Source organism: Sinohyriopsis cumingii, chromosome 3 (genome assembly GCF_028554795.1).
Source record: "Sinohyriopsis cumingii isolate HCF-2022 chromosome 3, ASM2855479v2, whole genome shotgun sequence".
Classification (NCBI taxonomy): Eukaryota; Metazoa; Mollusca; class Bivalvia; order Unionida; family Unionidae; genus Sinohyriopsis; species Sinohyriopsis cumingii.
The window spans coordinates 52,762,483-52,778,084 of record NC_142963.1 but is presented as its reverse complement, the minus strand read 5'-3'; the positions used below and the strand labels follow the sequence as shown (position 1 = coordinate 52,778,084).

Below are 15,602 nucleotides of genomic sequence, written 5' to 3'. Positions count from 1 at the left end.
ACATGGACATTGTTTTTTCTAGTTGTGCCTTATCACAAAATAATAACAGACCTTCTCATACAAAATCTGTATTAAGTACCTCATCAGATGTCAGATTTGCAGGGTTTTCATGAATTTCATATCAGTTATCCTATTCTAAATATACAGACCAAGATTATTAAATCATTCACTTGTTTTTATTAAAAATACCAGATACAGTGTGAGCCCACTATAGCGCGCTCCGTTATAACACAAATTCAGATATAATGTGGTTGTGGTGTGGCTCCCAAAATTTCATATACATGTACACAAAAAAATTCTTTCTTAAAAGAACGAAAAAAAACGTAAAAACTTTATTATCATTTTGGGGAAGAGATCACGTATGAATAATACAAAACGATTGTGGCATGGCTTCTAAAATTTTTTATGTACACGAAAAAGTAGTTCTTTTCTCTTAAAAATAAGAAAAATAACGCATAAAAAGTATTCTGTGATTGCGTAGGTCTTCGCCAATGTCGCAAATTTGGAATGTTTATCCTTATTGGTGGCAAAACATACCATGTGGAACTTTTTTTTATTGGTGAAGTTGTTGGCTGTTTAAACTTTTTTATACAGCCATTGGTTTTGGAGTGCAGAAATTCAGAGGCCCCATGAAAGAAAGCCGCAAACTGGATATAAAATGCACTGAAATTTATCTATTGTTACATAAACAAATTCTTTGTCCATATTGACAAACCATCTAAACAGTGCACTGTTATATTATAATCTGCTTATCATGACATCTAACAAGAGTACTGTATGTTGTGAAATATCTGCTTTTTTGTTGTTGACATTTCTGGTAATTGAGATCAACCAGATGATGTATTATCTCGTAATCTAACTTTCATCAGATTATTGGCCACTCGCAAGTAATTAATACATTTACAAAGACTGATATTTGCATGTGGATGGTAAGTAAAATTCCTCTTCTTTTCACTCAGAATTAAATCCTTCAGAAAACTCACATTTTCTGTAATAATCCCTGTATTCAAACCAGAACATCTGCGTCTCTATCGTCAGTTGACCCTTTGTTAATTTTCAGATGCATGTGTAGAAGGCAGCATCACACTGCTACCACAAATGTAACAACAAAAAAAAAACACAAAAAAACTACATCTTACTTATTGGTTTATTCAGTAGGCATGGAGGGACAGTAACTAGAATAGTCCAAATGATGGCCAATTCCTTTTTAAAAATGTACCCAGATAAGAAAGTTTGCTGAAATTTCAAAGGAAACATATTACCTTTGAAGCACCGATTGTTATGAAAATGTACTCAGCAAATGGAGAAAAAAAAATCGGTCTCTATCATGCAATACAGCTATCTGATGTTGCCACCGCAATAAGAAATGGGCATTTGTTTGGTTCTCCAAAGACGTTCTTTAGCGGTGACTTCAATAACACATGCACCCTTCATCAAAGAAAGCTGACTAGAATCTTTCAATAAAAACAAAGAACTTTTCATAAAAGGAAGTCAGTACCAGACTTACATGAAAGTGATGGAATCTGATGGATCTTTGCATTTTCTGGCGTTACTGGAACACGTTAACTGTGGCATGAAAATTTCTTTTTATAGGGAAGAAGTTTATGCTTATGAATGCTACCAATGACTGCTTAAAACGCAAACAAACTTTTACAGACTTGGGATGTCATTCATCATGTGATTGTGCTACATTTTCCCACTGAATTCAGACCAATATGATCTGACAAAATTATTGAATATTTTAAAGCTGTGTGTGTGCATATTTTCGATGGAATCACTTGTATTGTGGATTCAATGTATATGATGAGGTTCAAGGGTGAGTACACGGTGTTGATACTATTCATGCTATACATTAGACATGTATATACAAACAATATTCACGTATATGTACCAATTCGTGGTTCTCTAAATAAAGTAAATTATTATATATGTCTTCTCTGTATTTCTCATTTAATATGCATCGATTTAAAATGGTAACTGTGACGATGAAGCATGTATTTTACCGCCCGCATTTATTACCTACACCCCTCCCCCCATTTTTTCTTGAGTACATGCATAATTTTCTTGAGTTAACTGACCTGGTTGCTTATAACACGGTTCGATCTATAACGCGGTCTGGTTCTATGGCTCCCAACTACACTGTTATAGCGGGGTCATACTGTACATGTATTGTTAAGTGCAAGCAATCACAAGAATGCAGAACACATCAAGGAAACCCTTCTATACCACAGGGAACATGCTGATTTAAAGAGACACTATGTATTCCATTGATCTTCACATACAAGTGTAACTATACTAACCCTATTAAATACAGGGATATCCACAACATTGGAGGAATCCAGCTGACAAGTCTCAGCATAGTAACCATACAGGGCTTGTAGTGGTATGAACACATCTTCCTTCTTCTCAAGGTTCTCATCCATCCTGAAATTGTATTAGAAGTAAATGTCATACATTCCTTCACTCCTCCACCACTAGTATTTTGTGATCTTATACCAAGGATCTAAATACTGTAAACACTTTCATGTGACCAAACCCTTTAAACAAAAGCACGATCCTGTATTAACCACATTTAAAGCCAAAGTTGCAATGGTGCAAAGTATTTATGCCTTATGCAGCCATCCAAATGCTATGATGGCAGATCAGGCTTTATGCTGTGGGTAGACCAAGATCTTAAACCACATAACATACTGGAAGATTAGGCTGTATGCAGCTTGCTGAATACCACATACATAACAACCAGTATAGACCACTGGTGCAGTGTGTGGCTAGAAACCTGGGTCTATGCTGGTTATTAAGGAATACTACATGTTGTTGTTATAGGGTTGAACGCAATTTTTCAACACAAGATAGGCTGCACATGGCAGCCAGTATAAATGGTGGAGGAAGAACCCAGGAAAACCCTGGAAAGAACCACCAACCCATAAGAAGCTACTGGCAAGCTTTCTCATGTACCCACACGGGCCCAGCCTGAGACTCACACCCACAAAAGATAGAGGTTAGATGGCAGTGATGTGTAACGGTGAGCACTTTAGACCACTCAGTCACTCGGGGGCCCCAACACTACAAGTTAAAAATATCAGACAAAATACATTTATTATCACTTTATACCTTTCAGTAACACATAACTTTAGTAAAGACTGCATGACACCAAAAGAACCCATGTATGAAACTAATATCAATACAGAATGGGCAGGCTGAATAAATTTAAAAAAGGCAACATCTTTAAATGCATTTTTAGGAAGGTACTACAGTAAAACATTAATAGAAACAGTGTCAAATGACTGATATGGCATTTTGATTTTAAAGAGTGACAGCATGAGGTTAGTGTAAAGATTTATTTCAACCTAAAAAGGTTTATTTACAACATCATCATGTGACCTACAGTATAGCCATCTCTTTCCTAATTAATGCTTCCTAACCTCTGTCAACAATAGGTGAGTGCCCTCAAATGAGACATCTTGTCAGTGCCATTATCACTCCAAAACTATTGGTCACAACAAAATTTCAACCTGTAAGGGGCAATAAGAAATACTTTCATTTTAAATTTAGTGATGCACATTGCGCTGTATGTCAATGTGGTAATTTAGTCATATTAAGTCAAATTAAATATTTATTTTATTGTTCTGAAATTTAAGACTAATATCATCCAACTAAAGTCTATTCAATCCTGGCTGTTGAATGCTCTGCACATTAAATATCATAAAAAAACTTCCAGATGAAAAATATTAATCACTATGGACATTTACAATGGTGACCAGGTACTAAACTGGGTCAATAAAGTGGATATTGAGTCTACCATAACAAATAACATGGTAGTACAATTTTTTCCCCAACATATTAAGCTTTCATTCCAACATCAAAATGCATAACACCTAATCTGTTACACACCTTTAGATTGACCTTATCCAAATATGTCCACATTCATTAACACTGATTTTTGCAATATGTATTTCTAGTGCATGTGCAATGTATTTCTAGGGCATGTACAAGGTAACCTTCCAAAGACGTTTGGATGTTATGAAAATCCAAATAAAGTGAATACTAGACATTTGATCATATCAAATTTTTCAGTCAATAATGTTTTTCTGAGAATACTTACCCAATCACATTACATTAGGAATATCTGCCTGCTATCTCATGAATCCAGCCATTCTAAAGATGAAAATTATCTTTTCCTGTCTATCTCATATAGACAAAGGGCAATAACTCTTGCCTATTACTTCCCCTTGCCACTGCCAGGTGTCACTAGTCTTTTAGCTGAGTGATATACTAGCAAGGATGCTGCATGGGGCTGGGTGGTTGCAATGGTTTTTACATACTGCGGCATGGGTAAATATTCTAGGAGAAAATAATATACTGAAAAATTTTCTTTCTCCTTCAAATATGTTCCCCAATCACATTACGTTAGGAGAATAGGTAACAGAAAGAGGGAAAGCTGAGCATCCGACCACTACCATGAGTATCTTTCAAGAGAATGATGGCTGAATACCCAATGCATACGATAACACATTCTCGTAATTTCATAAGCAATGCAGTAGAAATTCACTTGACCCACGACCCTTACATATGGTTAAGAAGATAAACATCTGTGCTGCTGAAACCTGACCTACCATGTTCAAGGTTTACCTCTGTGAAGCTAAATCTCTGAGATAAAACCTTGAAAAGGTTAACTCTGCATGCCAGCCAACAACTTCCATTACATCTTGGATCGAAAGGTTACTTGAAGGTGAGGCTTGCAGAGATGACTCAAATCTCATGAGCAGTGATCTCTATGAAAGCAACTCTGATGATGTGAGACCTAAGAGTATGCTGATCATATAAAATCATTGCCCAAATGTTCATGATTGAGTAGATTGGTGATCCAGGACTTGTCCCATCTGAAAGGGGCTATCAGAATCACCTTGCATTTCTGACGATGTCACTTCTGGATTATTTTTGGTATCAGGACTGGTATCAGGACTGTGGGCGGGGAGCCAAATGCCCACAACCCACAACTCAAAGTGATGATTGGCCTCAACTTGCTATTCGCTTTCCGAATAAGACACAGCCTAGAATAAACCCTAGTGATTGTGGCCTTTTGCACAATCTCTATTGCCTGCTTTCTGGTGAGTGACTGCATTTCCTGTTGTAGAAAGGCATCCTTCCCCCAATATGATAGTATGTCCATAATGAGGGGAGGGAGTTGGACAAATGAAATCCAAAGCCGCTCCGAAATGACCTGGTTCACCCAAATGTTTCAAGGGAATAGGGAGATCCAGTAAACCTGAAATTGCAGGAGTTGGCTGCCCACAGGTAGGATGTCTGAAGGTGGTGGAGAGAGTAAGTCAATGTTTATGTTCAGGAGGCTTGAAGTTAGAAAAATTTGGTTTCTTACTGCCTCTAAACTACTGCCTCCTAGGTTGGTTAGCCTGTTATCTCCTGGTACTGGGTTGGGATCAATATTGGTGTATATCCGACTGAAAAGATCACTTGTCCCTTACCACTGGCGAGTTCTAGGTTTCCAAACATGAGTTGTTGGGGCAGTTCCTGAGTTGCCTGCCTCTGAACTTCTTCAATTCTTCCTTCAAAAAGCAACTGTGACCCAAACAAGGTTGTCCATAAAGCGGGGGCATGATAAGGTTTGAGCGACAAGGACCACGGACAGGTATCACATCATATCAGGTCTCAGTTGGCTGAAGTTGTCAAGGCCAGGGCCATTGTATGGTGACCTGCCTAGTGAATGACCCTAGCAATTCTGGCCGTTGCCTTCCAAGAGTGGATATGGACAGATTTCTCCACAAGTCATATGATTGCTAATGATGTCAAATCTAACACTGAGGATGTCAAGTTTTATCCCAGTGAAATGAGATAAAAGCCCTGGAATTTCTGGGTCACCTATTCTACCAGGTGATCTTCTTAATTTTAGCCAATTGGGCAAGGAGTCAGAAGGATGGTGTCTCTTCCTTCTTGTCAAAATCTACCAATGCTTTAACTTTATAGTCTCGAGTAGCGGTTGGGGTGGAAAGCATTCTGAAGCTTCAAACACCCTATAAATTTCCTTGACTGTGGCTTCAATGCTAAAATCAATCCATTCCATGGTCAAATCCAAGTATGGTTAATTTGAAGGAGCTTCGTCACATAGAGTTGAGTCCCAAGATAAGTCTGCTTGTAGCCCTGGATAATCATACCAGGTGGCATTGATGACTCAAGTCCACCCTCTTTAAAAATGTCACTAGCTCTCTCTTGTGGATAAGTAGTGAATATCTGGAAGTCCTGCACTGTTGACTGGTTTGACAGGGTCGGCCTAGATGCATGAGGTATATACAACAGTCTTGCTGTCACTGGTATTGGCAGCTCCATGGACCTGGCTGGACGGAGAGATTTCTCAAAGAACTTTCTGGCTTAGTAAGGGTATCTTAAAGATGGTGTGGCTAGACAGACAGATCCTAGCTGGTTGGACTGTTTCAATAAAAAGGTCCCCATGCTAGGAGAGCTAAATGGCCTGTGATAGTTTGACAGCTGGTAACAGTGCAGTGGTATAAGAAATTGGATCACATGGATCTGTTACAAAACCCCATGTGTCTTACAGGCCTGAAGGTCATACTTGGACATGAGGGAGGACTTGTGCACACTAGGCACTCCCCTAATGAGTCAGAATCACCACTGATGAACTCTGGTTGTCTTCTTGACTTATTCCATCTTTCCTTCCCTTTGATGCCTTATGTACTTTTGCTTTAACTTTGCATTTCATGCATTTAGTAAACATTTCTCCTGAAATGACACATGAAGAGAGAAAAAAGCATACACTTACAATTCAGCATGCTACTAACTAGCAAACGCTATAGCCCAGATTTCTTCTGACCATGTATCACACACACTGCATGCCACAGATGATATACACTTAATATATATGAAGCAAGAGTCATGGTTGACTGGTATGCTCTGAAGTTGTATTTTTTCATTTAGCTGACATTTCTGTTGAAATGACACAAGAATAGAAACAGCATAAAGTAGTAATTTATCATGTTACTTAGTCGCTAATATATTCCCCATTACTAACAGGGTAATTGAAAATAGTGTCGCATTTGATGCTTTCTAGAGTGTGCTTTAAACTTAAGTATTTCATGCATTTGGCTGCATTTCTACTGAAAGAAAAAAAAAAGCATAAATTGGCAATAATAGCAATGCAGCATGTTAATATTTCTCTAAAACCAACTCCATTACTGAAGGAGCAATGCAAAATAGTGTCAAGCAACTTTGTAAATGACAATATGAGGTCAATGATAGCACGGTGTTTATGTGGTCTTAAATAGATGAAGTCCATAAAGGTGACAAACTCACTCAAATTTGGCTGAAAGTTTAAAAATAATGCATACATAATGCAGGAGAATGGTTGTCCCACACAGTATATATAAACTGAAGAAGACTGGTCCTACTTGAACACTAAAATTGCTTGTTGGAGGTAAAATGAATGATTTTATCAGCACAGCTGTGAAGCTAACAACTGGTGACACCTGGCTGTGGCAAGGGGAGGTAATATGCAAGAGTTATTGCCCTTTGTCTATATGAGGCAGCCATGAAAAGACCATTTTCATCTATTAGTAGGGCTGGATTTGCAAGGCAACTGGCTAATATTCCTAATCTAATGTGATTGGGGAATATATTTGACGGAGAAATGTGTAATCAAATTCTTAAAAATGACATCGATTACTGAAATAGTACTGTACTGAACACCTATATGATTCACTTGTCTTTTTTTTCCTACAGGACAAGAATCCTTTTCAGTCCTTTCATTGAGCATGGATTAGACATCATAAGAAGTCTTCTTGTGAAAACTCAATACTGATATGACTTTCTATCTAGGAGGGGTAGTGATCAGATTTTCAATATTGTCCCAGTGGTGGCCATATTGGATAATAGACTGGCACAATTTTTATTTACGTCCAACTAGACATCACCAGTCTTTTAGTGAAAAACTCCATGTTGATATTATCATTAACTCAGGTTAAATAGCAATAATATGATTTTAAAAATGGCCACGTGGTGGCTGTACTTGATGTCTGGATGGCACCATTTTCAATTAAAACCAAGCCAGATGCCAGATATCCTAAAAAGTGTTCTAATTAAAATCCCATGCCTACATAACTTTCCATTCATGAGGAGTAGCAATAACAAGATTTTCAAGATGGCTACCATATTGGACATCAGATCAACTCCTTAAGGACCAACTAGACACTATTAAAAGTCTTTAAGTCTTCAAACCCCATGTTGATAAGACCATCCATTTCTCTGAAGTAGTGATAACAAGGATTTCAAGATGGCTGCTGTGGTGGCCATATCAGATGTCAGAGCAGAATCAGTTTCAATTAGGATCTACTATACATCACAAAAAGGCTTTTAATAAATTCCCATGTTGATATGACCATTCATTCAGAAGGAGTAGCCATGAATATATTTTCAAGATGGCCACTGTGGCTCCATACAATGGATATTCAAACAGAACCAGTGTCATATAGGAACAACTAAACATAATAAAAAGTCTTCCGGTGATAAATGCATGTCGATATGAATTTCCATTTAGAGGGAGCAGTGACAAGATTTTCTAGATGGCAGCCATGGTGACCATTTTCATTAACCAGTAAAGCTAAAAATTCTTGTATCTTTGAGGTTGTTACAGGCTGACGAGTTTTAATTGACAACAGCAGCAATGCTGGTTGGTGGCTGTGACAAAGACAAGCTGTCCCTCTGGAACTAAAATTACAGGTATCAGGATACATTTTTTTCAGTGATAATTTGGAATCAAGATTTAGTGCAATTTTCTCCTGACAATGAAAGTCAAATATTTACTTATTATGGGGCATAGAAGGAATGGGAAAGGCATTAACAAGAAACTATGCAGATTTAAAACTTATATCCCAAAGTTGGCAAGTTTTGATTGTATTTATTATCAGACTATGGGTTAAATATAGTGTTGAGACAAATTTATAATTTATCTGACTCACATGTTCTTAACTTTAAATGCAGTGTTTCTGTAATTTTTTGTAATCTTTAATTTGTCAGTTTTCACACCAAAAATAAAGTTTTTGCTCTCTAATTTTTCCTACACATAATGCTTTTTACATAAATTTGAAAATTGCAGGTATATAAAAATACATACTTAATATTTTTACCTACACTTATTTATACATTACAAAAACACAAAAAAGTACATGAATAATTTCAAACAAAACTACATCTTGTCTATAAATAATGAATGCCATCATCGACATAGGTCAATTTTACTGGACCTGGAAACCACATCGGTTATATGTTTGGACTGCACATCAGGATCCAGGTTCAATTAATATTCAGGCTTATGGTCTGGTAACAGGTGCCCATCCATGTCTATGAATTCCTCCAAGCCAGGCTTGGAAATCATAACCTCTTCAAACTGAGTTCATGATTTGTTTTAAGCAATCACACAAGATGTTACTTTTGAAAGGTGAATTCTGATTGGCTGATAGTTCTTTATTCTAGCCAGATATTTCTTGACTGGGTTTAAGGGTACTTTTCACTGCAAAAAGCGCTTGCTCCAAGAAAATGGTAACTATTTTAACAATTGAGCCTCATGCAAAAATTACATAGTGTTTATAAAGACATTAATTTTGCTGTTCAAGAGCAGAGGTTGGTTAAACAAGCAGAGTGGCTCACAGTGGTGGGAGGGAGAATAGTGTTTTTCTGAGAAAATGATAGACTGCTCCTCTATTTCTTTCTAGCCAGAGTCAAAGTTCAATCTCACACTCAAGCTCAGTTTCAAGATCTTCACACCTGGTTTTCTAGCTTCGTGAAAAGCCCCCCTGACCAACAACAGGCCTAGTTTTCTAGTTTCCACAAAAGCTCCTCCACACCAATATCAGGTCTGGTTTTCTAGTTTCCTCAAAAGCCACTCCAGACCAACAACATGCCTGGATATCTAGTTTCCTCAAAACCACTCCAAACTGATATCTGGCCTGGTTTTCTAATTGCCTAAAAAGCCATTCCAGACCAACACCAGGCCTGGTTTTCTAGTTTCCTCAAAAGCCACTCCAGACAAACATCTGGCCTGGTTTTCTAATTTACTCAAAAGCCACTCCAGACCAACACTAGGATCAGTCCATAGTTTTCTTAAAAACCACTCCAAACCAATATATGATAGTAGAGATCATGATAACCCATTATTTGCAAGACAAGTCAGGTAGATCAAAGGTTATGACCAGCACATGCTTTGAGAAACCTGATATCTGACACAAGATTCATAAAATATAATTATAAAAAATAGTTCTTTTTGTTCTCTTGATACATTAAAATGCCTCCAAAACACAAGAACGAATGTCACTAGGTCTAGTTTACAGATTATTTTTCTGCTGGACAATCAATAAAGATGTTATGGACCAAGCTTAGTTCAAAGGTGACTATGCCATTTCTTGATCAGGCAACCAACAGAGGTATCACATTCTAGGCTTATTTGGTCATTATATAGCCATATAACACAAGACAAAGTAGGTGTGAAAGCATATCTCCTGAGTGTCAGTACATATCTTAGGAACAAAATATGTGAAGCCATGATCCGAATTATGAGAAATAAAATCCAAGCAATGATTAACTTTTATTATCATCCACCAACAATTATTTGGAAACCTGATCAAATAAAATGCTCACATCTGACTTTACTGGAAATGCCTATGAATTAGGTTCTATATATTTTATAAGAAGAAAGTAAGCTTGTTGTCAATTAATAATCAATTCTGAAAAACATCTGAAGTGGAATAAAATACTGTTATTGGGTGAAATTCTACAGTATAGTTTTATTACTAATCAGTTTGAGAGGAAACCAGTTAATCATGGAAGGATACTACCAACACTAAAGCAGCCTCAAATCTGCAACTGACAAATTTCATATTTTCTGTCATATTTAATAATCACATATATCAATGTTTTCTTTTTTTGTCTTGTTATATCTTCTGTTGTTTTTTCTTATTTTTATATGTTCTTATATTAAATTTTACCACTATATGGCCACCCAATTAATATTCTTAAAAAAAAGTCTGGCAAGAACCATTAGATCTTCAGGATTCTTGGATGACAAATAATGGTTAACATTAATACCCAATCTTCACACAATTAAAACTGAATGACAAACCAATCTATAACTCTTTGCTCCACTGCTGGAATGGTCCTCTTTCTCTTGTCCCATAAAATCTTCACATCTAGAAAGTTGTAGGGCTTGACATCCTCCTCTTCCTTTTCTGAAGAGTCCGCAGTTTTATCTTTACTTTTCAATTCTTCAGCAACAACCTCTGGGCCTTTCTTGCCTTTTGGTTCATCTACAACATCTTCTAAACCTTTTTTGCTCTTAGATTCCTCTAAAGAAACATCTTCCAAACTTTTCTTGCTGTTTTTCTCCCTTCCTTTTTTGTTCTTGTTGGCCTCTCTTTCCTTTTCAGCAATGTACTCAGCTGTTACTTTCTTCAGCTTAATAGCTGGCATGGTTAATCTAAGATAAGATTTAAGATGTCAGACTCAAATGAAAAATCTTTTAATGTACTTTTTACTTAAGAGTAACAAAAAAAACTGATATTATTCCTCAAAACAACATGCAGTATTGATAAAAAGTAACTATGATGACTGACTGAATTACACAGCTTGTCCTGGGAATACAGTTTCTCTGTGTGAGTTTGCAACGTCAACAAGCTCTACCTAAACACCTACTAATCACTGGCAATGACCAAGATTTATAGCTATATGGACATTTTTATAAACTTTTTTCTTCTGCACAAATCAAACTTTTGTTGCTTACAAGATTAAAAACAAATACTTTCTGCATAAAATAAATTAATTATCATGCTAATTCTTCTCACACTGTGCAAGTACCCAAGAACATCAAGTAGTCAATGCAGCAGAAAAAGGTTGTTGATTTTACTTACTCATCCTTTTGGCAAAGGAAGTTAGTATTCTGAGATGAATTCAACCTCAAAATTAATAATAATAATAATAATAATAATAATAATAATAATGATAATAGTAAAAATGCTTTTATGTTATAAAAAAGCTCATTCAGTCAACAAATCAGTATTCAATGAGGGTTTCTAATTACATGTATCATTATACTGACTTATAAGTCAAGTACAACTGCAAAGTGCACAGACCACTCAAAACAAATGTACAGCAGATTTATTTAATGAAAAGCCTCAACTTTTTTTGGTATCTAATATGCACTATTTCTTGCTCCAGTATGGTATCATTACTACTTCCATCAGCAATAATGAAAATGAATATCCTGGAAATCAAACTAGTCCATACTTCTTCTCTAAAAACTTTATAAACTGACAGAGCAATATCTATTGCATTGATTCTTTTATTAGCACGAAGTTTACCATTATTCTGCTCCTGGGGCACACAGAGGATTTTCTTATCTGAAAATGGTCTGGGCCAGGGTTTATGCTTGTTAAAGAGAGTTCTTGTTTCATATTAGTTTCCATTTCATTGTTATTTAATTTTAAATGACCTTTCCAAGAGGACTGTTACAACTTCAACTTCAGGGATTTTCTGTACATGCTGGCTAGAGTCATGCATATACTGTGCTACATAGGCTTTATGAGGTCCAAAACTGTCAAGAGACATGATTGATTATAAATTCATAGATAAAAGATACTACCTAAATATTTAAAACACGCAAGGTTTTTGCTCCTTAATTAGCATACATTTTTTCGAATGCAATATTATATGCTGAAGTTGATCCCCTGTATAATCAATTAAAGAAAGCAAAGACTCATTACTATCATTTAATCCATCCATAAAGGAAATGGACACTTACGTCTGTAAAGTGCATTTCAATAATTTCATTGCATTGACTTGTGGGCCTGAAATCAAAGGGTCATCTGCTTGTATGCCTCTGGGTTGAGTAAACACATGGTTGTTTTAGAAACACTACTAGTGAATCATACTGGATTTCTTTTAAGTGTTTTAACTGGCTGATAAATTTGTCACTCAGCCCAATTTGCAGTTGAACAGTAACTGAGCTCATGCAGGAGACAGTTATCAGTAATCACTTATTGTACTAACAGAGAAGTGAATGAATAAACAAAGGTTAGATGAAAGCACTCAGAATGCCTTGAGGGCATGATTGGCCTGATAAAAGTAGATAAAGTTATTCAGGTAAGAAAATTAATGCATGCCCAATTTCTTTTGAAATAGTAAAAAAGCTCTTGTCCTAAACTAATGATTTCGAAAATTTTACTCATTCAGTTTTAAAAATGATTAGTCTGGGTTGTCAGGCTATGGAATCTGATCAGCCCTGCATAGAAATAGGTATCAAGTGCAATGTTATATTATCCAGTTGCATTCTGAATGTTTCTTGATGGGTCAGTAACTCTTAAAGCTATTGAAATTTCATTTACATTTTGGAAATCCAAAACCTGCTACAAGTTCTAGAACAAGAATATTTGCATCATTATTTTGGAATAAGAACTTTGGACAAATATGGGATTTCTGAGAATTGGAACAAATTTCACCTTAGACATTGATGCTACCACAAAATGCTGCAAGCTTTAAAACCTTTCCTTACAGGTGATTAAGATGAATCAAAACTTAATTGCAAATGTTTAAAGGTATGTTTCTACTGTGAATTCGTTTTCAAGTCTTTCAAGGAAGCAGACTTTTGAATCCGTTTATGGATTTACCATGGGAGGTAATTTCTGTTCACAAGTTTTACAACTGGACATCATAACTGATAATATTGGTGAGATTTCTTGTCATGAACTTAAATTTTAAATTTTTTTTCTTTATTTTACACCTTTTTTTAAAGAATGTGAAAGCCATCTTAAAAATGGTTTTTTTCTATATCTGAGTATATTCTCAACAATCAACTTTGTCCAAATTGAAAATAAGCATGTAAATAGGATTTACTGTAACACAATATCACAAAGGATGAGTATTGCACTGTACAGCCACTTCTGTATTATTATGCAAGGCTTAAAAATGACTCAAAGTAACATTTTGCTAGTTATAACTCTAGCAGTAAATTGCTTGCTGAAACAAATGAACCATAAGTTTCTTGCTAGTGATATTTTGAATTTGAAACACAAAATATACTGGTGGATATAGAAAAATGGCCTGAAATTTTTCTAGCTAAAAATATAATAACTGTCAGATGCTACAAATACTAAAAAAAGGTTAATTCTGAGCCCTATTATGTTTTACACAGGAAGTAAGCATTATGAATAGAAAGTCATTTTTATTGATCACAATTATACTTTCATCTAGCAAGGAAATAAAGGTGTTTGACTATACAAGTATATAAACAAACAACTTATTTTGCTCTCTCGTCTGCAACCTAATTTACCTTACAGTTCAGTTTCTCTAAGTAATGACAATCTGTGTAGACATTTGATCAAAATTTGGTAAGGCAATGTAAATGTAGCCTGCTTAAATCTTTTTTTAAGCAGTTTAATTACTATTATTGTTATATCATACCCTTTGGAGGCCTCCTGGAGTAAGGAGGTGAGGTCAACATGAATATAGAATATATATTTAAATATTAAATTAATTTCACTTATAACTAGGTAACGATTTAAAGTACGTATTATGCAGATAAATGTAGCTCCATTTCCAAGATGTGGCATCGTCTGATGCAAAACAGTTAATTAATGTAATCTCCCAAATGGAGCCCCACGAGGGGAATCTCGGCCACAGTTGTTTGGGTAATTTGCATATCAATTTATTTACTGATAAATGATAATGCAGTTAACACCTACAGTTAGCACAAAATATCATTAGATAATAATCATTATATGATGAGACTACAGGGTGAAAAATATCCACAACCCGTTCTGACCTGCTTTTGAATTGAAGACGGGGCCGTTTCAAACGTACACAATGCAGATTAAATCCTAAGCGTGCATCCTGACACCGCAGGATAGATTCAAGGTTAATTTGCACGATGAAGTGTCAAAGTTATCATATTAGCATACTCAGCGTCGAAAAATATGACTAAGAAACTTACTATGATATTATCGTGGAAAATGCAAACGCAAAAGTATAACTTCAATCCTCTTATTTTGGTACAACGAGCTCCTGACATTTGCTTACAAACAAACAAACAAAAGCCATCCCTAATATCTGCGTCTGTGTTTAAAACAGACTATGACACGGACTGTTTGAGATCATAAAAAAATCTGCAATCAATTAAGCAGTGTGATGGTCGACCCAATATATTCGGGTATACTGTGAAGAAATTCAATCATAGTCATAGCTGTTGAAAACACATTTATCTATATCACCAAACAAAAGTGATTTGCTTTCTCTATTTAAATAAACTCTTTCATCTTATATTACCGGGTCCAGTATGTTTGTTTGATTTACTTCCCTTATAGTTAGAAGTTTTTTAAGTAATGTCTAAAGTGGCCCGTTCAAGTCAATCGTTCATTAATTCAAATGCTTTTCATTCATCAGACATGAATAAATAAATGTTCATGACTGATAGTATTAGGTGTGACGGTACTGTTCCCCCACCCCACATTTGTTAACTTTTGTTTCCAAACTTTGCAAACCTGCCCTCACAAATATTCGCAATTTAAATGGAACGAGCAGCAGGGAGGGCGAAC

General features: G+C 35.8%; 1 protein-coding gene across 1 annotated transcript in view; it reads right to left on the bottom strand.

Moving 5' to 3' along the window:
* Positions 1-15,134, bottom strand: part of LOC149802867 (uncharacterized) — a 63,862-nt gene extending 48,728 nt beyond the window's left edge. Inside the window, exons 1-3 of the mRNA XM_089952311.1 lie at positions 15,002-15,134; positions 11,141-11,494; positions 2,301-2,424 (exon numbers count right to left, since the gene is read on the bottom strand). Coding sequence (XP_089808437.1) covers positions 2,301-2,424; positions 11,141-11,487 — 471 coding nt within the window. The 5' untranslated portion in view covers positions 11,488-11,494; positions 15,002-15,134. The remainder of the gene's footprint in view (positions 1-2,300; positions 2,425-11,140; positions 11,495-15,001) is intronic.
* Between the last annotated feature and the right edge of the window lie 468 nt (positions 15,135-15,602).